General features: G+C 59.7%; 1 protein-coding gene, 1 long non-coding RNA gene and 1 other non-coding gene across 4 annotated transcripts; all 3 read left to right on the forward strand.

Annotated features, from left to right (window-relative positions):
• The first annotated feature begins 6,597 nt into the window (after positions 1–6,597).
• LOC121145673 lies at positions 6,598–8,309 on the forward strand. Its single transcript, XR_005882065.1, has 4 exons — positions 6,598–6,720; positions 6,966–7,374; positions 7,825–7,967; positions 8,104–8,309. It is a non-coding gene; the product is annotated as an uncharacterized LOC121145673 (long non-coding RNA).
• Positions 7,118–7,249, forward strand: LOC121145969. The gene has a single exon (XR_005882126.1). It is a non-coding gene; the product is annotated as a small nucleolar RNA SNORA9 (small nucleolar RNA).
• A 2,407-nt stretch (positions 8,310–10,716) lies between the features above and the next one.
• MYO1G (myosin IG) lies at positions 10,717–22,713 on the forward strand. 2 transcript variants are annotated; one of them, XM_040964529.1, is made up of 22 exons: positions 10,717–10,915; positions 12,111–12,319; positions 12,578–12,671; positions 13,425–13,590; positions 13,753–13,806; positions 14,057–14,167; positions 14,290–14,406; positions 14,723–14,947; positions 15,030–15,175; positions 15,380–15,494; positions 15,578–15,748; positions 15,938–16,008; positions 17,227–17,301; positions 17,462–17,594; positions 18,057–18,223; positions 18,545–18,752; positions 19,940–20,163; positions 20,540–20,684; positions 21,138–21,242; positions 21,360–21,473; positions 21,934–22,088; positions 22,181–22,713. In XM_040964529.1, the coding sequence occupies exons 1-22, from the start codon at positions 10,821–10,823 to the stop codon at positions 22,335–22,337; spliced, it is 3,057 nt and encodes a 1,018-aa protein (XP_040820463.1). In that variant the 5' UTR covers positions 10,717–10,820; the 3' UTR covers positions 22,338–22,713. The 2 variants fall into 2 exon arrangements, with proteins under 2 accessions (XP_040820463.1, XP_040820464.1); XM_040964530.1 differs by lacking the exons at positions 12,111–12,319; positions 12,578–12,671.
• The last annotated feature ends 2,703 nt before the right edge of the window (positions 22,714–25,416 follow it).

The following is a 25,416-nucleotide window of genomic DNA, read 5'->3' on the forward strand; positions in this document are numbered from 1 at the left end:
TGCCCAAATGGAATGCCAGTACTTGCAGGTAGATTAGCGTATTTAGCCACTGTGCCAGCACCTAATATATAAATCTAAAAAAGTAACAAAAGACCAAACACTTGGGGCGTGCACGGTGACTCAGCAAGTTAATGGCCTGCATCCCATACGAGCACGGGTTCGTGTCCCAGCTGCTCTACTTTTTTTTTTAAAGCAAATATTCTTAACTCATGAGTAGAATTTTTTTAAGATTTATTTTATTTTTTATTGGAAAGGTGGATATACAGAGAGGAGAGACAGAGAGGAAGATCTTCCATCCGATGACTCACTCCCCAACTGAGCGCAACGGCCGATGCTATGCCGATCCGAAGCCAGGAGCCTCTTCCGGGTCTCCCACGCGGGTGCAGGGTCCCAAAGCTTTGGGCTGTCCTCGACTGCTTTCCCGGGCCACAAGCAGGGAGCTGGATGGGAAGCGGGGCTGCCGGGATTAGAACCAGCGCCCATATGGGATCCCGGGGTGCAAGGCAAGGACCTTAACCACTGCGCCACCGCGCCGGGCCCAAGTAGAATTTTTTTTTTTAAGATTTATTTGTTTTTATTGCAAAGTCAGATATATACAGAGTGGAAGAGAGACAGAGAGGAGGATCTTCTGTCTGATGATTCACTCCTCAAGTGACTGCAACGGCCGGTGCTGCACCAATCCGAAGCCAGGAGCCCAGATCCTCTTCTGAGTCTTCCACACGGGTGCAGCGTCCTCAACAGCTTTCCCAGGCCACAAGCAGGGAGCTGGATGGGAAGCAGGGCTGCCGGGATTAGAACCGGCGCCCATATGGGATCCCGGCGCATTCAAAGCGAGGACTTTAGCTGCTAGACCACGGCGCCAGGCCCACCAGCTACTCTACTTCTGATGCAGTTCTCTGTTGAGGGGCTGGAAAGACAGCAGACAATGGCCCAAGACCTTGGGATCCTGCACCTTATGTGAGAGACCCAGAAGCTCCTGGCTCCTGGCTTCAGTTTGGCTCAGCTCCAGCCACTGGAAAGTGAACCAATGGATAGAAGATCTGTTTTTCCTTCTCTCTGTAACTCTACCTTTCACATAAAAATAGAATTTAAATTTACAAAATAGTTTCAGCTGTGCAGGTTGTGGGGGCACTGACAAGCAAACACACATCTCCACGTGTTGGAGGGTTGGGGACAGAGGGAGAAGTGGCGTTTCAGGATGTCCTAATGCCCAAACCTACAGCCACAGCTCAACTCAGCGAGCTGACAGCCCAAGGCCTGTGACCTAGCAGATCCTGCTCTCCCCACTTCGTGTTATTTCTGAAATACACAAAAGCAGGCGGGGTGATGTACACACTGTTTCATTGCCATCATTTGAAGATGCCTTCCCAATCCTAAGGTCACGTGCTGGAAATGTAGCACTACTGCCAGAGCAGGCAGAGCTGGGGCAAGGTTCATGGCTGTCACTGCAAAGGGACCTTGAGTGTCACCGCGGAGGGACCATAGCCATCACCGTGGAAGAACCCTGGCCAGTACATGGAGAAACCATGGCTGCCACTGCCATGGGATCGGGGCTGTCACCTCAGTGGGGCCCTGGCTGGCACCTCGGTGGGACCCTGACCATCACTGTGGAGGGACCCTGGCTGTCACCATGGAGGGACCCTGGCTGTCACCATGGAGGGACCCTGGCTGTCACCATGGAGGGACCCTGGCTGTCACCATGGAGGGACACTGGCTGTCACCATGGAGGGACACTGGCCAGCATATGGAGGGCTGTGACCTGCCGCTCCTGCACTCCTGTCCTATGACCACCTCACCTCCAGAAGCCCCTTGCTCCTGAACCTCCCAGCCTCCCAGACTACCAAGCCTGAATCTGTTCTTCAGAACTGAGCCAGGCTCCCAGGCTCCCAGATGCTCACACAAAGACCTGGGACAGGCAGCTACCTCCTCTCCCTTGTCCTTCTGCTCACAAGTTTAACGCACCTTCCACCACCTCGGTGTCCATGTGCAGGAGGGCTTCCAGAAGCTCACGGCGAAAGCCACACCCAGACTGCACAACTTTCTGTACCACAGCTAACTTCTCATTGCTTTCCACACACTTTGTGGTAACTCATACACCGATCAAATCCGAACTCCAATCAGTGATTCCCAAGCTGAGCATCAGAGAGCAGAAAGCCTGCAGTCCACACTTGTGAAGGGTCAAGACTGCATTTTATGAAGGAGCTTCGCATCCACCCTACATTGCCATAACACTGCACAACGCACAGGACCCAGACCTCTGCTTACCATACTTACCAACGCCACTGGTACGTCAGAGGGACCTGCCCAGGGCGGGACTGGGACACCCGGTAAGAGATGTCCAGCCATGGCCTAGACTGGATCACAGGTCCCCAAAGCCCAGCGTCTGGTCTGTCCTGCCTATAGGGACTGAGCCAAAACAAACGGCAGACCCCCTAGCTTAGCCACCTGACGGACAGAGGCCAAGAGATTACTCACTGATTTCCCCAAGGTCCTCACTGCCAAATTCCTGATTCCTCTACCTGTTCCTCGCCTCTACTGAACAACTCAGAATTGCCTCCTTGACTCCCTGTGTCCCCACCAAGGCTAGCGGAGGGTTCCTGAGTACACCTGCTCGATTCCGCGGCTGCCTGCCACAGGCAGGAAGCAGGTGGGCCAGGAGCCCCAGGAGCGGTGACCAGGCCCCTGGCTGGCTGGACTGATGGTCCCGTCTCTCCCTTCCCGCTACTCCCCTCCCTCCGGACTAGCACTGCTCAGCTCGTTCCCATCTGTGTAGGTGACCGCAGGGGATACTGCACCCCAAACGAGACCTAACACAAAGCCGGGAGGAGTGGGGAGGCAGCCCCACGGGGTTCCCTGGGGGCCGCCTGGCCACGATCCACCTCACACACAACTTTCTCAAAAGTGGGGCATTTCGGAAACCAAGGCGAGGCGGCATGCACAAGGCCAGGTCTGTCTCTAACCAGCGCGTTAGGGGGGACACGCACACCCAAGTGTCCCGAGGAAACCATAGGCGAGACGGCAAGGAGCACTGATTGGAGGACACAGTCTAACCAGACCCCCTGCCCACCGTCTCCCTAAAAAGTTCGGTAAAAGCTACTTCGGCCTGTAACTAAAGCCACAGCTTCACAGCACCCGAATCAAGGGCCTCTCCAACTCTGCCCTACATCCCCCTGCCAAGCGTCACGTCACCCAACTCACTCCTCGGCCTTCGCTTCGGCGACGGTCCCCGCATGAGGCCCCCGAGTCCTCCGCACCCCCGCGCCCGGCCTCGCGAGGGGAGGCAGCCGGCCGGGAAGCCAGCCGCGTCGGACCCCACAAGGGCGCGGCGCTTCCTCCCGCGGCCGCAGGCCCCCCGCCCATTGTCCCGGGCCCGCCCGCCGCACACCCGGGGACCCCGGCCCAACGCCGCCGCCCCACCAGGGGCGCGCCCGCTCACCTTCTTGCCCTTTTTGCCCTCCTCTTCCATGTCGCCGCGTGCGGCCCCCGCGGCCCGCCCGGCCCGCCCCGGGAGCCCCGCCGCCAGGACCACTACATGCTCGCCCCGGGCCCGCCGCCCCGCGCGCCCGGCGCCGCCCGCCCGCAGTCCCCGCCCCGGCCGCGCCCCGCACCGCACTTCCGGGCCCGCAGGCCCCGCCCCGCTCTGCAGGCCCCGCCCCAGGCGCGGAGGCCCCGCCCCCAGCCGCCGCGCACTCGCACTTCCGGGCCCTGGTGCCCCGCCCCCCGGAGGCCGCCGCGCGCTGGCCCCGCCCCCAGCCCCCTGCGCCCGTCGGGAGGGCCGGGTGGCGTCTTGGCCTTGCCGGCCGCCAGAACCGCCCCCTCCGCTAGGGCGGGAGTGACCGACCCCGCCTCCAGCCTGCTCCGCGCGCCTCAGGGCCACGGGAGCGCGTGGGAGCCGCTCCAACTTTTCAATTCTGCCGCCATCTTCCCGCGCGCTCGGAGGGCGGGGCCTCGCCTGGGGGCGGGCCTCCGCTGGGCGGGGCCTCCGCTGGGCGGGGCCTGGACGGCGCGGAGCCGCGGCTTTGCAGCTTGCGGGTCGCGCTTGGTCCCCTCGGGACGCCGGGGAGCCCTTCTCTGGTGTTTGTTCGGATGCAGCCACCCGCGGCACGGAACGTCCAACACGGCACAAGGACCGACACGGTCTCGGAAAGAACTGCCGCTTCTGGTCCTGACCGCCTCGGGGCACCGCGGTCCGGGGACCCGGAGAATTGGAGTCACCCCAGCTGCTGGTCGAGGTGACAGCGTGAGGGTCTCGGCATGGCCCGGGGCCCGGGTGCCCGTTTCACTCCAGCTTCCGAGGGGCAGTCGCCCGAGGGAGGCCCCTGCTGCGCCCTCCCGCCGCTGGATACTTACTGCCCGCACCCCAGGGCATGGGGCTCCCGTGAGCTGTGCCAGCACCTGTCTGCCTCCCTGGGCCTGGGATCTTGCGTTGGGAGCTGTCCATCGCGTCTGTGGCTCCTGGCTCCTTGCATCCCCTAGCCCTAAACCCGCTTGTAATTCCACGAAGTCATCTCTGTCCTGCCTGGTAATAGGCCTGCTGCACTTCCTATGGGGGCCTGGGTACTGTGTAACTTGGGTAGACAGAGCAGCGGAACGGGACGGCCCCTTCCACCAGGCTCCCACAGGGCCCCAGCTTCCCACACTCAGACACCAGTGCCAGCCACGCGTTTGGTTCCCGTTACTCAGCCACCATTCCCACAACAGTGGACTGTGAAGGTCTCGCACAGCTTTCCACTCTTGCCCATGCCTTTCCCCCACTTACTGGTGTAGGAAGTTGCAAGGTTCGCCAACAACCAGGGAAAGAAAAAAGCCTCAGCTGACTGTAGACACGAGGCCTTTAGTGGGGGCCCGCGCAGCAGAGGCAGAGAAAGCAGAGAGCCGCCAGGACGAAAAGCTGTGCAGATAAGCATGCAGGTGGCTTTCATGCCCCCTCTTGCTGGGCCCGCATCCTTAGGAGAGGAAATGGATCTACACCGGGTCTGCCTCTAGCTGTGAACGTGGCCCACAGGTTAGCCTGCTGCCTACAATGCCCACAAACCCTACGCACACCAGTTCAAGTCCCAGCTGCTCCGCTTCCGACCAGTTTCCTGCTACGTCTAAGAAATTAGCAGAGGATGGCCCAAGTGCATGCGGCCCTGCACCCACCAGCAAGAAGCTCCTGGCTCCTGGCTTCACCTTGGCCCAGCTCTGGTTGTTGCAGCCAACTGGAGAGTGAACCAGTGGATGGAATATCTTTCCCTCTCTTTCTTAACTTCCAGAATAGGTAACCCTTGAAGGAGAGGTCTGGCCAAAAAGAGGACATTAAAGCGGAACACGTGAATGTCCCCCGTCACTGCCCACTGTGTAGATGGGCTCTGGCAGGAGGCCAGGGAGGTGAGTGGCAGAGCTGTTGGAAAACAGCATGTGTCTCCAGCTGGCCCGTCTGCAGTGCCACGCTGCTGGACTCCTGGCTGCCCAACTCAGGCAGCACTCTGCCCATGCCTGTGACCCTGTGTTAACCACGCAGAGAACAGCTCCCAGAGGCCATTGCAAGCTCCTGGGGAGGCAGGGGGAGGGGTGTTCCTCCTGGGACGTGCCCAGGCTGAGGTGCAGGGGCTCTGGCCAGGTCACCTGCAGCAGCATGAGACACTGCCCAGCCAGACCTTCTGTTTTCCAGAAACTTCTGACCCTTCCATGGCCTCTGCAGTTACTATTTGCATCTTTACCAGGTTCCAACCAATTTGTTTCTTCAAGGGTATTTTTTTTATTGTTTATCTCCGACCTGACTGCAACTGCCAGCACTAAACCAGCCTAAACCCACAGGTTCCAGAAGCCAGGAACCTAGTCCCATTCTCCCACATGGGTGGCAGAGACCCACAGGCTTAAGCCATCACTTCTTGCCTGCCAGGGTTCACATTAGCAGGAAGCTGGCCCAGAACCGAGGACATAGGCATCCCAGGAAGATGCCGAACAGCTGCCCAAGCTGCTTTAAAACGCTCAGTGCTCCCAGGCCGACTGCAGTTCCCCCTGTCTGCCATCTGTCCCTGGCAACCTTAGCAACCGCCTCCCTCGTACGAGAACTAAATGGCTTGCTCAGAGGTAACTGGGTGTGCAAGCCCATCCAACACCTCCGACAGGAATCCTTGCTGGCTGCACGTTGAATGGGGGGGTCTGCCCCTTTAGGGCCAATTCGAGTGAGTTCTCAGCGACTTCACCAAACCCAGGGGTGGAAGGAACAAACAAGACCCCCGTGAAGCCTGTGCGCCCCGTACCTCGGGGCCACGTGAGAGCCCCGCTTTCCCCTCGTGGTGGGGCGTATCTGTGAGAGATCAGAACAGGCCACCCCCAAATAGGAGGAGGAAACCAAGATAAGCCACCCCCAAATGTGAGGAGGCCAGGGTAGACCACCCCAAAAGATGTCAAGTTGCACAAAAATTATTTTTAGAAAGAGGCTACAAAAACACACAACACAGACACTCTCGGAAAGCCACTGGGGAAGGGCGCCGGGATGCAGAGAACTCCACCCTGGGAGAAGCGACGCCTACACTGCCACCCCGCGGCGGGGCGGCCCGCGCCGAGGCCACGCCCCGCGGGCATACGTCATCTCCTGGCGACGCGGTCACGGGCTGCGCGACGGCCTTGGTGGAGACTGTGTTCGCGGCATGGTCAGGTATTGTGCCCCGGACCTGTCGTCATCTGCCGCCATCGAGGGCCCCAGATGGAGTCCTACGGTTCTGGGCCAAGGTAGGGCTCATGGAGGGGCTTGGACCTCGATAGCGCCGCAGGAGGGGCGTGGGCTGTGCTCGGAGGCTGAGGTTTTTCCCGGCGAAGGCTCGGGGCTGGGTGGGGGACTCCCAGTGCCCGGAGGGCCTCGTGCGTTGGAGATGGGGGCTCTGCGTGAGCTCGGGGGACCCCAGCTGGGCCCCAGGCTGGTAAGACTCACGTGTTCAGGGGTGCAAGCCCCCGGCTGACTGCGTGTGCTCTTTTAGAGATGGGAGTTGTGGACAGCGGGCCTGTGTCTGCAGGCCAGAGGGCTGACGGCCGGAGAGACGCGCGGGTGAGTGAGCCCCTCTGCCTGAACCGTCCCTGGCTAGGCGCCCCTTCTGCGGGCTTATCGGGATCCGGGGGCCAGCACCGCGGGCAGCAAGCCTCCAGCGTGCTGGGGCCTGTCGTGGCCCCATGTATTCCTGCAGTGCTTGCCAGAGCAATTCGGAACGGTTTGAGGCCTCGCTCTGCTCCATCCAGAGCGAGGTTATAGAACTTTCGGACAGTCGCCTGCCCTGCTCCCTTGCTGGGTGTGCTGTCGGATGTGGCACACAGTTAAAACCAAGTTCTCATTCACAGCGGCCACGTGTCGGGGTCTGGGTGGCCACGCCTTGGACGATAGCTGTGTGCAAGGTATAAGATTTATTTTACTTGAAAGCTGGGGGGGTCCTCCATCAGCCACTTGGCTCCCCAAATGGCCGTTGTAGCCAGGAGCTCCTCCAGGTCTCCCACGCGGGTGCAGAGTTCCAAGGCTTTGGGCGGTCATCGACTGCTTTCCCAGGCCACAAGCAGTGAGCTGGATGGGCAGTGGAGCAGCCGGAACTTGCACCTGCCCCCCATTACTGCGAGGAGGCTCCATGGGTGGTGGAGATGGGGAGACCAAGCTCGGACTCCCCGTGCTGCAGGTGTCTGCAGTGAGACAAGCTGAGAGGACTGGCCCCCTCAGGGACAGCCTGTCCCGAAGCTGGTGGGGGTGTGGAGGGGCTGACCCCAGGGTCTCCTTGAGGGGATCCAAGGGCAGAGTTCAAGCCACCGTGGGAGGGTGAGTGAGGCTGCTGCCCATGATCACTGTCATGTCTCCAGGGTCCAGAAAGCCACAGGTTCCTTTGTTGGCTGTGAGCGGCGTCTCTGACATCCACGTGGATCTGCTGTAGGTCACCACCCCAGCACATGGCACGAAACTCTGTGCCATTCCTGAGGGTCCAGCTCCATGGAGCCTGCGCACGGTAAGTGCCCAGAAGTTTGGCCTAGTGAGTCACTCGTTTGTCCTTCTGCTCCATGTGCTAATTTTCCATGAGTTAATTGGTTAACAAAGTTAGAGAACTCTCACCTGTGCTAACCCTTGTGCTCTTGTCTTCACAGGCCTCCAGGGTGCGTGCGGCCACACAGTCCAGAGCGCAGATGCCGAGGCCAAGACCTCCTCGTGGCAACACACCTGGCATGGTGTTTATCCAAGGCGTTGTCACACCCAAAGGTGATGCCATGTCCAGGTCCTCGTGTAGGTGAAAGAACAAGAAGATTTCATGTTTAATAAAAGTGGTGTTGAAAGTCGGTTCAGTCTGACCTGTGGGTTGGGTTGTTTTTTTTTTTTTTTTTTTTTTTTTAATCATATACTGGATGCAGAGATAAGGAAATTCCCATTTCTTTAAATTTTCACTTATTGGAGAGTGAAAGCTTCCATCTGATTGGTTCACCGTCTGGATGTCCACTGCAGCTGAGGTTTGGTGGGGCCCAGCCGCTCTCCCATTGGGCAGTGGGAAGCACTGCTGCTTTGGGGAGCATGCACCAGACTTGCAGAGGGGTGCAACCCATCCCAGGTGGGGTGTTAAGGAGCTGTGGAGAGTAGAAACTGAGGAAGCTGCTTGGGGAAGGGTGTCTCCCTTTTAGGGCGCATGCTTGCAACCGGTTCCTGCAGTGAGGTCAAAATAAGACCGAGTTAGATGTCTGCTGTAGATGGCCACAAGTGCCAGGCCAAAACCAGCAGCAGTGAACCTCATCCCCTCTGCATGTGGGGGCTGAGTACTCGGGCATCTGCTGCTGCTTCCCAAGGTCAACTGCATGAAGCCAGGTGGGGATTGACCAGGGCACAGACATCCTCACATGGAATGGTGTCTGCTGGCATCTCTGTACTCACTGCCATAATGCCACTGAGTCCCTCCCCCAGCATACAAACCAAGCTCTGTGGGGATTGTTTTGGTTTGTTTGTTTTGTACCTAATTGGAGAGATCTCCCATCCACTGGTTCATTCCCCAAGTGGCTAAAAAGGCTGGAGCTTCTTCCTGCTCTCCCATACAGGTTCCTTGGGTTATCCTCTGCTGCTTTCCCAGGCTATAGTTAGGGAGCTAGATAGGAACTGGAGCAGCCAGGACATAAACTAGTACCCATATGGGATCCTGGCGCATGCAAGCTGAGGACTTTAGCCATTGGGCTACCACACCAGCCTCAGGACTCTGGCAGAGCCAACCCGGGCTTGTCAGCCAAGCCCTGCCAACACCCCACAAAGCAAGGGCCTGGGAGAGGTCTGGCTGAGCTCTCATGGTCACAGGTTTCAGTCCCAGGCAGCGGAGGAGGGAATACCCCTCCTTGTCCTTCCTCTGGGAGCCTCTGGTTTATCCCATGTCATTACAGAGCAGGTTCCAGGGCATCTGCTTCTTCCACTGCTGGGAACCAGGCCGAGCTGGCTGCTGAACAGGGTCTGAGTTGGAGCAAGGTCTGTCCAGGGCCAAGGAGCAACTATGATGTCATCTATGGGCCTTGGTTTCCGGGAATGAGAAGGGAGGCTACGTGGGTCATGAGGCCGCACAGAGTGCAGGCCTGCGCAGAGGGCACAGCCGGAAGGCCGGCCCCGTAGGCTCCCTTTAACGGTGACACAATCCGTCGTCCCCACTGACTTCCTGAGCTTGGGGAAGTGAAACAAAAGAATTTCCCCCAGGCTCCCACTCAGTTTGGGAAACCCTCCAAAACCCCAGCCCAAAAGGTGGGCGTAGGGAGGGGCAACCCCATACCGGGGCGCTGGCCCAAGGGGACACCCAGACTGCAGAGGGTAGAGCCAGAGCCCGCTTTTCCAAGTTGGAGGTTGCTGGGCACCTTGCCTGTCAGCTGCAGGGAGGGGACTCGTTTCAAGGCTTTAAGAAGAAAATGACTTGTTCACCAAGCAACTCAGAAGTTCTGTTTTCTGTTTCACCTTGCTCATTTGAAAGAGCCACAGAAACTTCTGTACCCTGCTTCACTCCTGCAAGTGGCTGCAACGGCCAGAGCTGGGCCAGGCGGAAACCAGGAGCTGGAGCTTCGCACAAACGCCAGTTTAACACTGTGTCTCTCAGTCATCTCATTTTAAACTTGGAGCTGTTTGGGGCCAGCTCCGGAGCACAGTGGGTCACACCATGTCTCATGACTCTGCCATGCCATATCAGAGCACCCGGTTCATGTCCCAGCTGCTCCACTTCCCATACAGCTCCTTACTAAGGGCCTGGGAAAGCAGCAGAGGGCGGCCCAAGTCCTTGGGACCCTGCACCTGCTTGGGCAACCCGGAGGATCGCACTCCAGGGCAGTCCTGCTGCTGGCTTTGGGTTAGGGTTAGGCAACACACACCCTGTTGTCCCGAAGGTCGGGACACCAGCGCCATTTCTTGTCCTTGGCTAATGTGTGCGCCGGGAAGTATACTGGTACTGAGTTCTGAGAGGACAAACACACACCACGACGCCCCCTTGTCATGTGAAGAGGTCTCTGGAGCACCACGGGTGACCCCCACACCCAGCATGCACTGCAGACCAATCCACCAAGACTTGCTGGTTGTCCAGGGGTGGGCAAGCATAAGGAGGACCTAGCGGGAGTTGAGCAGGAGGACGGCAGGGCGGGGAAGCAGGAAGCTGCTGGAGCACCTACAGGCGAGGCGGCTGCTGGGGGCAGGGAGGCCCCTCCCAGGGCCAGAACCCACTTCCTACTTCAGAGCCCCAGGGGAGACTGCAGCAGCTGGGCCTTCCCCAGACCTCCAGGGGCCTCCGCCTGCCCGCCTACCCACTGCCCGCGTGCCGCACAGGGCGATCCGGCCCTCTGGCCCTGGTGTCTCCAGGCACAGCATGGAGGATGATGAAGGCCCCGAGTACGGCAAGGCTGACTTTGTGCTTTTGGACCAGGTGACCATGGAGGACTTCATGAAGAACCTGCAGCTCAGGTAGCTGGGTTGGCAGGGGCACAGGGTGTTAGGCTCAGCTCTCCCCTCTACCCATCACCCCTAGAGACCTCCCAAGGAAGGGAGGGGTCACCAGGGGTTGGGTCAGCACCCTCCTGCCGCCCATCCAGACACCCTTGTTCCTTGAAGCCCAGCCCAGGGGATGCCTACCTATGCTATCTCCCATCTCACCCTGGAGCCCGAACCCTGGGGTGCTGTGCTGGGCAGGTAGACCCCACTCTGGTCGACAAGATGCTTGGGGCAAGGCGGGACAGGGGAAGCTGTGTGGGGGGTTGCCACAGGACATGCATGTCTGGCAGAAGGGGCACTGGAGCCTGAGCTGTCATTCCAGGTGGCAGACAAGGCAGGCAGGGGCCCAGGGTCGAGGGCAGTGTGCTGGAAAGCCCCCTGGCCTGGCAGCCCCAGGCACTCACACAGGTGGAGCAGAGGGGAGGGTGGGGCAGGCCAGGAGCAGGGTGCCATGCTCCTCTCTGGGACACGAGGTCCCGAGCTCTGCACACTGCTACTGGAGACGCCCAGGTCAGTGACTTGGTCAGAGGAACCCTGACAGCGAGAGGTGAGGGTGGTTCCCCCACACCAGGGACACCCAGCCTGAGGGGCAGAGAAGCCACCCCTGCTCACACAGACACAGGTCTAGAAGTGGAGTGGAAGGCTTTCAGGAGTCTGCGGAGGTGCTGCGGGTGCTGCTGCGGCAATAGACAAGGACAGACAGCCAGTGTGGGTTCCACAGTTTTGCCCTGAGCCATCCCTGTGGTCTGGGTGGGGCTGGGTGGGGCCCCTTACACTGGGTTCCACCCTGGTCTTGAGGCCAGAAACTGCAGAATCCTCTCCCTCCTGCAGCCCAGCCCCTTCCTCTCCCCACCTGTCCTGCCCTGTGGGGTCTGCCCAGAAACAGCCCTGACCCAGCCACACCCAAGATGATCCGGCATCCTAGGACTTCAGAGACCCTCATGAGCAGTGTGGACCCCACCCTGTGCCCTTTGGGGGCCCAGCTCAGCCAGGATGGCACAGGGGGAGCACAAGGCGACACTCACCCCTTTCTCCCTTCCCACACTCAGCCCCTTAGGTTGGGGGGGGGCACTTGACAGGACTAAAGTCGCCCCCTTCTCATGTGGCTGCGGCCAGAGGCCTGTGTGTGCCGCTAGTCCAGCACGCTGACCCAGTTCTGCACGTCCAGGTTCGAAAAGGGCCGTATCTACACCTACATCGGCGAGGTGCTGGTGTCCGTGAACCCCTACCAGCCGCTGCCCCTGTACGGGCCCGAGGCCATTGCCAAGTACCAGGGCCGGGAGCTCTATGAGCGGCCGCCCCACCTCTATGCCGTAGCCAACGCCGCCTACAAGGCCATGAAGCAGCGGGCCAGGGACACATGCATCGTCATCTCAGGTACCGCTCCCTGGGCCACCTGCACCCGGGCCTTGGGCTGCTGGACTTCTCCCGCAGGCTGGGGCACAGGTGGGGCGGGCCCATGCTCAGCCAGTGAAGCTGCTCTTGTGACAGCAGTGGCGGTTTGAGTCCCAGTTCCTTCACTCCCAGTCCTGCTTCCAGCTAATGGCGGATGGAGGGTTCTCTGTCTCTCTCCCTTAAATCAATGCACTAAGAGGGAGTCGGCTGCGGGGGGTCTCAGCTCCATCTCCCCGGCAGGAGAGAGCGGGGCCGGGAAGACGGAGGCCAGCAAGCACATGATGCAGTACATCGCTGCCGTCACCAACCCCAGCCAGAGGGCCGAGGTGCAGAGGTGAGCACGGCCAGCAGGCAGGAGCCTGCAGCCAGTGCAGGCCAAGGGCGGGGCCTGCGGGACCCCTCAGGACCCCCTAATTACTCTCAGAGGCAAAACCTGGCTAGGAGACACCAGGGACCACCCACGGGTGGTGGCATGAGATCCAGCCAAAGGATCCAGGCTACCAGCTGGGGAGCAGGTGGCGTGGACAGGAGAGCCTGGAGTCAGGGGAAGTCAGGCAGGGCCAGGGGTGCCTCTCCGGGACAGCCAGGCACCCCAGACAGGCATGTGGGCTGTGGCTGTAGACTGGGAAGCCAGGGCTGCCGCTCAGCACAGCCCTTGCAGAAGCACCTTCCTGTGTGGCCGGTCTCTTCCTGTCAAGACGTGGCAGGGTGGGGCACAGAGAGCACCAGCAAATAGAGCTCCCGTGCACAGGGCCACACCCAGGCATGGGCTGAGGCTGGAGGTCCAGCGGCCTTCTAGAGCAGCCCCCTCCCCCACCCCAGGCAGGGCACGCACCCTGTGACCTTGGGAGGAGCAAGAGGAAGAGACACAAGAAACAAAGAGCTGCCAGGCCTCAGAGCTGCAGTGTGTGACAGCTGCATGGCCTGTGACAGCCCCAGGTCTGGCCAGTACCACCCCAATCCACAGACCCCCGAGCCGGCCCTAGCCCCTCTCAGCCCTAAATGCTGGGGTTTTTGCCAGAGAGGGGTGTGGGGGAGACACTGGTCCCCAGGCAACTCGGCTCCAGACTTGGCTGTTGGCCCACAGGGTCAAGGACGTGCTGCTCAAGTCCACCTGCGTGCTGGAGGCCTTCGGCAACGCCCGCACCAACCGCAACCACAACTCCAGCCGCTTCGGCAAGTACATGGATATCAACTTTGACTTCAAGGGGGACCCCATCGGGGGCCACATCCACAGTTATCTGCTAGAGAAGGTAGGCAGGTAGGCCAAGGAGACCCCAAGGGGGACTTGGCTGAGGTCCTTCTTGGACCTGAACACATCACCCCCAGGCCACGGGTCAGGGAGGCTGAGCTTGGCCGTCACGGCTGGGGTCCTGGAAGAGCGGTCCTACAGCCCAGCCGTCCTCTCTCCTCAGTCTCGGGTCCTCAAGCAGCACGTGGGCGAGAGGAACTTCCACGCCTTCTATCAGGTGACCACTCCCACTCCCCACCCCTCTGCCCACACATGAGGGAGGGAGCTACTGGGAGACACAGCAAGACCCATGCAGAAGGAGGCTCCCTGCACTAGGGGAGTGTCTCCGTGGGGTCCTGAGTGCCCACTGAGGCCCAGCACCCCAGGGCCCCACTGTGTGGGAACCTTCCCCGTGTGTCCACTGACGGCTGGAAGGAAGGCTGTGGCCATGGGTGGTCCTGACTCAGGTGCGTATGTGTGTCCTCCAGCTGCTGAGAGGCAGCACGGACCAGGAGCTGGATGCGCTACACCTAGAGAGGAACCCGGCTCTGTACAATTTCACACGCCAGGGAGCTGGGCTCAGTATGGGACCACACAATGTGAGTGATATGCCTGGGACCCGGGGCCTGGGAGTGGGCAAGGAGCCAGGGTGCTGTGCTGTGCCTGGGAGAAAGCACAGAGTGCCCTGGTACCCCGAGCTGGGGAACCCTTTCCTCCCCAGGCCTTGGACAGTGATGAAGGGAGCTACCGGGAGGTGACAGATGCCATGAGGCTCATCGGCTTCAGTGCTGAGGAGGTGGAGTCTGTCCATCGCATCCTGGCTGCCATCCTGCACCTGGTGAGCCTAGCACCGGCGTGCTTGACGGTGCGGTGGGAGCCCTCTCCACGTAGCTGTCCTGGCCAGGCGCCACCCGAGAAACAGGGTGGGACACAAGTCGGTGTTTAGCCTTGGGCTGCCGAGGTGCCCGGCAGGTACAGCAGGTCCCTTGCACATACTGTGCTGCTGGGCTCCTGGCCGCGTCTCTGCTGTGCGTGGCCCCACAGGCCAGCAGGAGCTAGGTAGTTGGCCACAAGGCCCTGCCCCCTGCTTGTCCCAGGTGATCCAGCACCCCGGGACCCAGGGCCTAGACTTTTCATGGCTCCTCTGTTCTCAGGGCAACATCGAATTTGTGGAGACAGAGCAGGACGGGCAGCAGAAGGGGGGTCTCGCGGTGGTGGAGGAGTCTTTGGTGGACCATGTGGCCGAACTGACAGCCACACCCCGGGACCTGGTGCTGCGCTCCCTGTTGGCTCGCACCGTGGCCTCTGGAGGCCGGGAGCTCATCGAGAAAGGCCACAGTGTGGCTGAGGCCAGCTACGCGCGGGATGCCTGTGCCAAGGTACCTGGTAGTGAGGGCAGAGGGAGCTAAACCCAGGAGGCCTTCCGGAGGGAGATGGGGCCAAAACAGCTTCTGCCCTCAGGCTGTGTACCAGCGGCTGTTTGAGTGGGTGGTCGACAAGATCAACAGCATCATGGCAGCCAAGGATCGCGACCCCCGGCATGATGGCAAGGACACAGTCATTGGTGTGCTGGACATCTACGGCTTCGAGGTGCTCTCTATCAACAGGTGGGCAGCCTGGCCATGGCCGCAAGGTTGCTGACCTTAAGGCAGCCTTGGCCATGGCCCAGCTGGCTGAGCCCTAGGGGAGGCAACAGCACTCAAGTCTGCCCAGGAAGGGGACTGATCAGGAGCAAGATGCGTAACCAGACAAGACCTTGGGAGCCCCCTTAGGGAGGGTCCTAGTTGCCCTGAAGGCTCTCTGCCCCCCAGCTTTGAACAGTTCTGCATCAACTACTGCAACGAGAAGCTGCAGCAGCTCTTCATCCAGCTGGTGCTGAAGCAGGAGCAGGAGGAATACGAGCGTGAGGGCATCGCCTGGCAGAGCGTAAGCACCCGCAGGACCTGAGCAGGGATGGGGGGCGCTGGCCGGGCAGCCTTGGAGCCACCTGATACCTACCCACCCCACAGGTTGAGTACTTCAACAACGCGGCTATTGTGGAGCTGGTAGAGCGGCCCCACCGGGGCATCCTGGCAGTGCTGGATGAGGCCTGCAGCACAGCTGGCCCCATCACCGATCGCATCTTCCTGCAGACCCTGGACACGCACCATCGCCACCACCTGCATTACACCAGCCGCCAGGTACTCCAGCTGTCCCAGCAGGCATGCTGGGCTGGCAGGGTGTGCCAAACCATGCCATGCTACTGGGCCTCCTGGGGCTTTGATGCCGCTGTACCTTGGGGGTAGCCTCCTACTCCTCCACCCTGGGCAGGCTGGAATGCGAGGTTGTGCCCCTGGGAAAGCCTGCCCCTTCTTGTGCCTGTTCCGCAGCTCTGCCCCACAGACAAGACCATGGAATTTGGCCGAGACTTCCGCATCAAGCACTATGCAGGGGATGTCACGTAAGGGTCCCCACGCGCTGGAGTGCCAATGCATATGTCACAGACCACCTTGGAGCAGGATACAGAGTCTTGAGAGGAGTGGCTCTCAGCCCAGGCTGCCCTCATCCCAGGCCTGTGTGGTGCCAACACCTGTTGACAGGAGCTGAGGTGGGGAAAGAGGGGCCATAGCCCAGTCCTTGAAAGCTTCTCCCAGATGGGGCCTCTCCATGGCCCAGGCTGTGCTTCGAGTCATCACCATGAGGATTCTTCATTCACCTGTTCCCACCATCGCCAAGTGGGTTAGAGCTACTCAGAGCACAGAGAGGTCACATGGCCTGTCCACGGCTACACGGTATATAAGCATGCATGTATCCCCAGTCACACACCCACGGTCACACGGCACACACACACCCACGGGCACACGGCACACACACACCCACGATCACATGGCACACACACACACCCACGATCACACGGCACACACATACACCCACGGTCACACGGCACACACACACCCACGGGCACACAGCACACACACACCCACGATCACACGGCACACACACATACCCACGGTCACACGGCACACACACACACCCACGGTCACATAGCACACACACACCCACGGTCACATAGCACACACACACCCACGGGCACACGGCACACACACACCCATGGGCACATGGCACACACACACCCACGGGCACACGGCACACACACACCCACGGTCACACGGCACACACACCCACGGTCACATAGCACACACACACCCACGGGCACATAGCACACACACCCACGGGCACACGGCACACACACACCCACAGTCACACAGCACACACACACCCACGGTCACATAGCACACACACACCCACGGTCACATAGCACACACACACCCACGGTCACACAGCACACACACACCCACGGGCACACGGCACACACACACCCATGGGCACATGGCACACACACACCCACAGGCACACAATGTGCACATGTCAAGTCTAGAATCAAGCCTGGGACAACTGGTTTTAGAGCCAAGAGCTTAACTGCTTGATTTTCCTTCCAGGAGAGAAATGTCTCCTGAGAGAGGGTTCCTTGGGTGATGAGAGAGAAAGCAGATGTGAGGAGGCAGAGGCCAGGAGCCAATGGGCAGGGAGGCAGCCTGACCTCAGAGAGCTGGGCCAGTGGGCAGGAGCTTCCTGGGGTGGTCAGCGGCCTGGCCTGCACCCTCCCCTATCCCCACAGGTACTCTGCAGAGGGCTTCATTGACAAGAACCGGGACTCCCTCTTCCAGGACATCAAGCGGCTACTGTACAACAGGTGAGTGTGGCGCCACGTCTGACTCCTGGGCTCTGGTTGCCCCACGAAGAGTGCACAGCTGAGGCTACAGGCAGACACCTGACAGCTCCCAGTGGCAAGTGGGGGGACGGGCGGGGCTGCTGTCCTCCAGGGCGGCTGGGCATGCGGCCTGTGTGTGCAGTGCGGACCCCACCCTGCGGGCCATGTGGCCAGATGGGCAGCAGGACATCACCGAAGTGACCAAGCGCCCCCTAACGGCCGGCACACTCTTCAAGAACTCCATGGTGGCCCTGGTGGAGAACCTGGCATCCAAGGTACGCCTGACCCCTTCACTCTGGGCCCTGGGGGCCTGCCATGGGCGGGGTAATCCATCCTTGTCCTGTCCACTCCAACAGGACCCTGCCTGTGGTCGGGCTAGGGGAGTGGGGCTCCAGGACCTGGTCAGTTTATAACAGCCACTGAGAACTGGGTTGGACTTCAAGCCCACCTCCCCCTGCACCAGTGCCTCTGAGGCAGTCGGTAGGAGAGGAGACCCTGCTGGCAGCTGGGACCACAAGCCAGGGATCCAACACCCATTTTCCCAGGGAAGTTTCCAGCCCCAAGTCAGAGGCAGCAACAGGGTACATGGCATGGCATGGTAAACTCCAGGGAAACAGGTGGGCACTTGGCTTGGGCCCGGTCTCCTTGCAGCCCTCGTGGGCTGGGGGATGCCCCCGTTCAGGACAGGACACATGGCAGCCACAGGCCCAGCCTTCAAGTCTCCTCTGTTCCCCTAGGAGCCCTTCTACGTGCGCTGCATCAAGCCCAATGAGGACAAGGTGGCCGGGCGGCTGGATGAGGAGCACTGTCGCCACCAGGTGGCCTACCTGGGGCTGCTGGAGAACGTGAGGGTGCGCAGGGCGGGCTTTGCCTCCCGCCAGCCCTACTCACGGTTCCTGCTCAGGTACGGTGCCGGCACTCCGGGCACGGCCCCGAGGGAGAGCACAGTCCCTGCGCAGCATCTCCCGCGCACTGACGTGTTTAGGGAGTGGCATTCTGCTGGCCCCTGACACTGAAATGTGTGAGGATGTAAGTGAGGATGTGTGTTTGAAGACACATGTGAGGACGTATGTGAGGACACGTGAGGATGTGTGTGTGACTGGGGTGTGTGAGGACACGTGCACAGGGACATCCTGCGAGGACTCTGGCCCTCGGAGACCCAGGGATGAGCCAGCCCCACACACTTCCCTGAGGCCAGGCCCCACCACCCTGACCTCTGTGACAGGTACAAGATGACCTGCGAGTACACGTGGCCCAACCACCTGCTGGGCTCCGACCGGGCGGCCGTGGGCGCCCTGGTGGAGCAGCACAGGCTGCAGGGAGACGTGGCCTTTGGCCACAGCAAGCTGTTCATCCGCTCGCCACAGACGCTGGTGGCCCTGGAGCAGAGCCGAGCCCGCCTCATCCCCATCATTGTGCTGCTGCTGCAGAAGGTGTGGGGCCACTGGGGGTGCGTGGGAGTGCATATGTGGGGATGCTGGGGGTGTACCCATGGGTGTGGGTGGGTGGGTGTCTGTGGTGTGGGGCGTGTGGATGGTGTCTGTGCGTGTATCGGTGTGTGGGTGTGGGGTTGTGGGCAGCTGTATGCGTGTATGAGCGTGTGGGTGTGAGGGGTATGGATTTGGATATATGTGAATGTGCAGGTGTGAGTGGAGGAGCTATGTGTGCGTGTGGATGTTTGTCTATATGTACATATCTGTATCTGTGTTATCTGTGTGTATCTATGTGGGGCGTATGTGTGTGTCAGGGTGGCTGGCGCATGCTCAAGTGAGCTGTGAATGCATGTGTGTGTATCTGTGTGTGTGTCAGGGCAGCTGAGGTAAGCTCATGCGAGCTGTGTCAGGGTCTGCTTAGTGCTGCTTCAGGGCCAGGTGGACACGGGTGCCCATAGAAAGATTTTCAAGAACCTGGTTTCCTTCCCTCCCTCCCTTCCTGATGACTTCCATACACACACGCACACACACGCACGTGAGTCTGTTGCCCCATTGCCCACTCCGCCCTCTGGGCTCTGACTGGCAAGTGCTCTGTGCATTTGCTGCTTCCTCTGCGGCTCCTCGGACACAGCGGTGGGCATTGCAACAGGCTGCGCAGCTCTCTGCCCACCGTTCTCAGCCTTCCCAAGGCTGAAGGGTTCCCAGCCGTGTGATGGTGGAACTCTGCTCTGTAGCAGGCAGGACTCATCACTGCATCAGTTGCTGAACTGCCGAAGGCTGTTTTAGCACGTAGGTGTGGGGTGCCTGCCTGGTAGAGTCTCCAGTCTGCATTCTGGCAGCCACATTTTTGGGGTGTCCCCTGTCTCGGGGTCTCCCAGGAGCTTAAGCCTAGAGCAACTGGGACAGCATGTGGGCTCACTGCAGAGGCATTCATGGGGGACAGCCCTGCCCTCTGCTCCCACCTCTCTGTCCAGGCAAACTCTCTACTGAGGGGTTATGGGCCACATCAGGGCCAGGCCCCAGAGTCCGCAGGGGCCTTGCAGGCGTACTCTCACTTGGGAAACAGTCTGTGTTAGCCAGGTGTGACTCCAGAGTGCCACGGTGGGCGTGCTCCAGAGGGATTCAGGATCAGGGCTAGAGACCTGGCTGGGCCTGATGGTGCATCCCACCCTGCTCGGCCCACCCAGGCCTGGCGGGGCACCCTCGCCAGGTGGCGCTGCCGCCGGTTGCGTGCTGTCTACACCATCATGCGCTGGTTCCGGAGACACAAGGTGCGCGCCCACCTGGCAGAGCTGCAGCGGCGATTCCAGGCAGCACGGCAGCCGCCCCTCTATGGCCGTGATATTGTGTGGCCCCCACCTCCCGCTGTGCTGCAGCCTTTCCAAGACACCTGCCAGGCACTCTTCTGCAGGTACAACCGCCACCCACTGGGCTCACCCATTTCCCAGCCCGCTCAGGACCCAGCCAGCACACTCTGACCCTTAGCCCGTCATCGACCCAGCCTGCAGCTTCCCCTAGAGACCTGCCAAGCCCTTGCTGAGCAGGGTGGGGTTGAGCCATACTGGCCGAGGTCCCCGAGTTCCATGGTTGGTGGTCATCCCTTGGCATAGTGCAGGGCACTCCAGGTCAGGGCCACCAGGATGGAGTGCAAGTTCCCCAGGGTAAGAGCCGAAACCCAGAGCAGGAAGGAGCTGGGTCCCAGGGACCGCCATCCAGGGACAAGAAGCAGACAGGTCAGGAAGGCTGAGGCCCAGGCCTGAGCCCAGGGGACTGCTGCACTCCCTCAGGTGGCGGGCCCGGCAGTTGGTGAAGAACATCCCCCCTTCGGACATGGCTCAGATCAAGGCCAAGGTGGCTGCCATGGGAGCCCTGCAGGGCCTGCGTCAGGACTGGGGCTGCAGGCGGGCCTGGGCACGAGACTACCTGTCCTCGGTGAGTGCACGCTGGCTGCGGGGTATTGCCGGGGAGAGCCCCCCAGTGCCTGGGCCCACCGGGACCCCATCGCAGCCCAGTAGCTTAAGCCCAAGGCTGAAGGATTTCCACCAGACCTCACAGGGCAGGCCCCCATCACACTCCCCCAAGCATCCCAACACACCCTCAGCCCCCTCTGCTGCCAGAAGGCAGTTCCCAGGAGTAGGAGTTCATTGGGGTTGGGGGATGGGCTTCTTGTAGGGTGGGGCCAGAGGGAGGATGGGAAGGGTGGGAAGGAGAGGCTCAGGAGCAGGAAGCAAGGCAAGCAGGCTCTGCCGCTGCTGCTGCTCCCCACAGCCCTCATTCCCCGTGCCCTCGGGCCCCAGGGTGCCTTGGCTCCAACACGGGCCAAGCCACCCGTGCTGCCCAGGCGCCTTCCCAACTGCCCTCCCCACCCCCCATATTGGTCCCCAGGCCAGCGACAACCCCACAGCCTCGGGCCTGTTTGCAGAGCGGCTGAGGGCACTGCGGGACAAAGACGGGTTTGGAGCCGTGCTCTTCTCCAGCCACGTCCGCAAAGTGAGCAGCCTTGCCCAGCCCCTGTCCAGGGGCTCCTGGAGCTTTGGGAGTGGTCATGCATGTGGGCAGTGGGGCAGCGGCCGCCTGGGCACAGCCTTCCCACCCACTCCCCCACAGGTGAACCGCTTCCGCAAGAGCAGGGACCGGGCCCTCCTGCTCACAGACCGGCACCTCTACAAGCTGGAGCCAGGACGCCAGTACCGGGTCATGCGTGCTGTGCCCCTGGAGGCGGTGAGCCCCGGGACTGTGGAGGGCACCTGCCTCGTCTCCCTCCCCCAGCCGCTGGGGAGTGGCTCTCATTGCTGGGGAGTGGAGGCTTGGCCTGCTTCCCACCTGACAATTCCTGTTCCTGGAGCAGGAGCCTACCAGGTCCTCCTGGATCTCAGGTAGTTTGTGGGTGAGGGTGTCTTCTGGTGGATGGCCCTGGGAGCTGTCTAAATGTGGAACATGACATGTAAGAAAAACCTCAGTTCCCAGCCAAGTGCTCTGTAGCCACAGGGGAGCAGTAGCCGCCACGTCAGACAAAAAGCATCTAGAACATTCCTTCACAGCAGAGGGTTGTGGTGTCCCAAAGCTTCCCTTTGTCAGCAGGGACCAGAGTTGGGAGGAAGGGACTATGCCACTAGTACCCGGCTGAGGGCAGGACCCAGGGCTGGGCTCACAGCACCCCTGACTGTGGGCTGCCTGTCAGGTGACAGGGCTGAGCGTGACCAGTGGACCAGACCAGCTGGTGGTGCTGCATGCCCAGGGCCTGGACGACCTCGTGGTGTGTCTGCACCGCTCCCAGCCCCCGCTGGACAACCGCATTGGGGAGCTGGTGGGCGTGCTAGCTGCACATTGCCAAGGGTGAGTCTGGCGGGATGGCAGGAAGAAGGCACAGGTGTGTGGCCCGGTGTGCTGCACACCCTTGTCCCTGACCCTTTCTACCCCCATTCCAGGGAGGGGCGAGCCCTACAGGTCCGTGTCTCCGACTGCATCCCGCTGAGCCAGCGTGGGGCCCGGCGCCTCGTGTCCGTGGAGGCCTGCCCGGAGCAGCAGGAGCCAGATTTCCGCTGTAGCCGTGGGGCCTTCACTCTCCTATGGCCAGGCCGCTAACTACCTTCGCCCATCCTTGCCCTTGGTGCTGGCCACACCAAGGACCAAGCCCATGCACTGCCCCCAATCAAGGTGCATGTTCCTGCCAGCATGACTGGAGCTGAATGGGCATCGCAGGGCAGCCTGCCATATGAGTGAAACTCTGGTGGCTCAAGCCTGCGGCCACCTGCACTACCCACCTACTTGGCCACTGTCCACCAGCATACCCTGTTCCCCCCACCCTAGGGCGGGGGATCTGGTCCGATCTGGGGCAACGGGAGCTTAGAGAGAGGATGGCCGAGGGGGCCAAGGTCCCGAAAACACTGCCCAAGGGTGCTTCAGCCCCAGACACTCTAACTCAGCCTTTGAAACAAATAAAATGGATCTTTCAAAAAGGCGGCTTGTTGCTAAAGGCTTTCAGTAAAGCTCACTGTCCCGAGTTCCCTGGGCTGAGACCGGACATCCGCTCACTGCCTGCCCCAGCCCGCAGTGCTGGTCGCAGCAGCCAGCAGGGGCCCAGCCACCGGGTGGGACAGAGCACCTGCTAGCAGTGGTGCCAGCTGCAAGAGGAGCAGGCAGGTGCTTCCTCAAAGTATTTTTAAAACAATTGCTTGTGATTCAGCAACCCTGCTCCCAAGGTGGCTGCATCGGAAAGCAGTATCTGGGAAGGATGGGTAAAGCCACTTTCCTAACAGCTTCACACAGATATCTAAGAAAAGAGAAAAGAAAATAGGGGCCCGGCGTGATGGCCTAGCGGCTAAACTCCTCTCCTTGAACACGCCGGTTCTAACCCTGGCAGCTTCACTTCCCATCCAGCTCCCGGCCTGTGACCTGGGAAAGCAGTAGAGGACGGCCCAAAGCTTGGAACCCTATGCCTGCGTGGGAGACTCAGAAGAAGCTCCTGGCTTTGGATCAGCTCAGCTCCAGCTGTTGCAGCCACTTGGGGAGTGAACCAGTGAATGGAAGATCTTTTTCTCTGTCTCTCCTCTCTGTGAACTTGTCTTTCCAATAAAAACACATAAGTCTTTTAAAATTTATTTTTATTTTTATTGCAAAGTCAGACATACAAAGAGGAGGAAAGACAGAGAGGAAGATCTTCCATCTAATGATTCACTCCCCAAGTGACCACAACAGCCGGAGCTGAGCCAATCCAAAGCCAGGAGCCAAGAGCTTCTTCTGGGTCTCCCACATGGGTGCCAGAATCCAAAACTTCGGGCTGTCCTCAACTGCTTTCCCAGACCACAAAGCAGGGGACCTGGATGAGAAGTGGAGCTGTCGGGATTAGAACCGGCACCTATATGGGATCCCAGTGCATTCAAAGCCAGGACTTTAGCTGCTAGGCTATTGTGCCAGGCCCCATCTAGGGTCCATTTCATGCCAAAATTAATATCAGGTTCAGGATTCATGGTGAGATTAGCAGTATTGCTAGGGTTCAATGTAAAGTTAATGATAGTGTTGGAGTTAGGGCCAGTAAAATGGTGTTTACAACTGTAGTTAGGTTAACATTTGAGATCGAGTAAAATTAGTACTGGGTTAGGGTTAAATTAAGGGTTAGGATTAAGTTTGAATTAGGTTGGACAACAGGAGTACATTTATGATTGAGGTTAGGCTTAAATATTTGGGGGGATGAAGACTACGGTTAGCATTAGAGTTGGAGTGAAGGATAAGGTTAGCATTTGGGAGCTAGAATGAGTTAGAATTAAGGTAAAATTGACTCTTAGAGCTAGAATGAGGGCTCAGTTAGTCCCTTTAACTTGCTTTAGTTGAAAGCTGGAGAGACAGAGTGCTGTCTCTCTCCCGATGCCGCAGTAGCCAGGCAGGGCGGGCCAGGCTGGAACTAGGACCAAACACTCAGTCCAGCTCCATCGTTTGGACGGCAGAGACCCAAAGACTGGGCTGTCACCTGCTGCCCAGGGCAGCAGCAGGCCATCAGCGAGGAGCAGGCCTTGGCCGGCAGGCAGGAACAAACCCCGGGGCTCCCTGCTCCCAGCACAGGGCCCCTCCCCCGGGCCCAGCACCTATGGGCCGCCAGGCTTGCGCTGTTCGCCTCTTCCTTCCTGGGTAGCTTCTCTGGGCAGATGTTATGGCAAGGACAAGCTGACCCGTGCCCAGAGACTGGCAAGCTGGCAACAGAAAGCTGCTGTGTGTTCTTGGGGACCTCAGAGCACCCAGAATCTCAGTGGGCCCTGGTGGACCCAGACAGCTCTGCTGACCACAGCCTTTCTGTGGGCGTTTCAAATATTTTTTTTTTTTTAACACTGCCCAGTTCCTGGGAGCAGGAATCTTAATCTTTTTTCTTTTTTAAAGATTTACTTATTTTTATTGCAAAGTCACATATACAGAGAGGAGGAGAGACAGAGAGGAAGATCTTCCGTCCGATGGTTCATTCCCTAAGTGACTGCAATGGCCAGTGTTGAGCTGATCTGAAGCCAGGAGCTTCAGACCCAGACCTCCGGGAGACCTCTACGAGACCTCCGGGTCTCCCAGGCGGGTGCAGGGTCCCAAGGCTTTGGGTCATCTTCGACTGCTTTCCCAGGCCATAACATAGAGCTGAATGGGAAGTGGAGCTGCCGGGATTAGAACCGGCGCCCATCACCAAGGACTACATCCCAACTGCCAAAGAGACCACAGGGAATTGGAGTGCCTTCGGAGGCCGAGAACTCTGAGGCCATCCACCCCCTTGGGATCTCCCACACGGGATGGAAGAAGTCCAAATTCTTCCTTGCAGGATCCAAGGTCATCAGAATAACAGTCAGGAACCCTGAGCGGTCCACAGAAACTGAACAGTAAATTTCCTTTGGGACTAGGGAGAGGAGCTCTCTCTGGTCCTTACTTAGTTCCAACTTTGGATCCCCACACTCTCTTGCAATGACCATCAGGGTCGCTCCGGAGCCGCCCCCCAAAACACACACACACATTAGAATAGATAGACAGAGAACAAAAAGGAAAGCTTAGAACCAGACAGGAAACAGTCAGCATGGACTCACACATACCTTACTAGGTAGGACACAAAGATTAGTTACTCCTCACTAAGGTATTGAAGATTTCTCTGCACACCCCTCATAAAACTGTTCTGCACCTCAATTGTTGACATATGCCT

The sequence above is a fragment of the Ochotona curzoniae genome, unplaced genomic scaffold (assembly GCF_017591425.1).
Source record: "Ochotona curzoniae isolate NIBS_2020 unplaced genomic scaffold, NIBS_Ocur_1.0 scaffold_3835, whole genome shotgun sequence".
NCBI lineage: Eukaryota > Metazoa > Chordata > Mammalia > Lagomorpha > Ochotonidae > Ochotona > Ochotona curzoniae.

What these genes read in the sequence shown, in the direction of transcription:
- MYO1G (XM_040964529.1), top strand. Translation starts at nt 10,821, where the DNA reads ATGGAGGATGATGAAGGCCCCGAGTACGGCAAGGCTGACTTTGTGCTT. An exon ending in CAGAGGGCCGAGGTGCAGAG is followed by an intron (nt 12,672 to 13,424) that starts GTGAGCACGGCC and finishes GTTGGCCCACAG; the next exon opens with GGTCAAGGACGTGCTGCTCA. An exon ending in TGCATTACACCAGCCGCCAG is followed by an intron (nt 15,749 to 15,937) that starts GTACTCCAGCTG and finishes CCTGTTCCGCAG; the next exon opens with CTCTGCCCCACAGACAAGAC.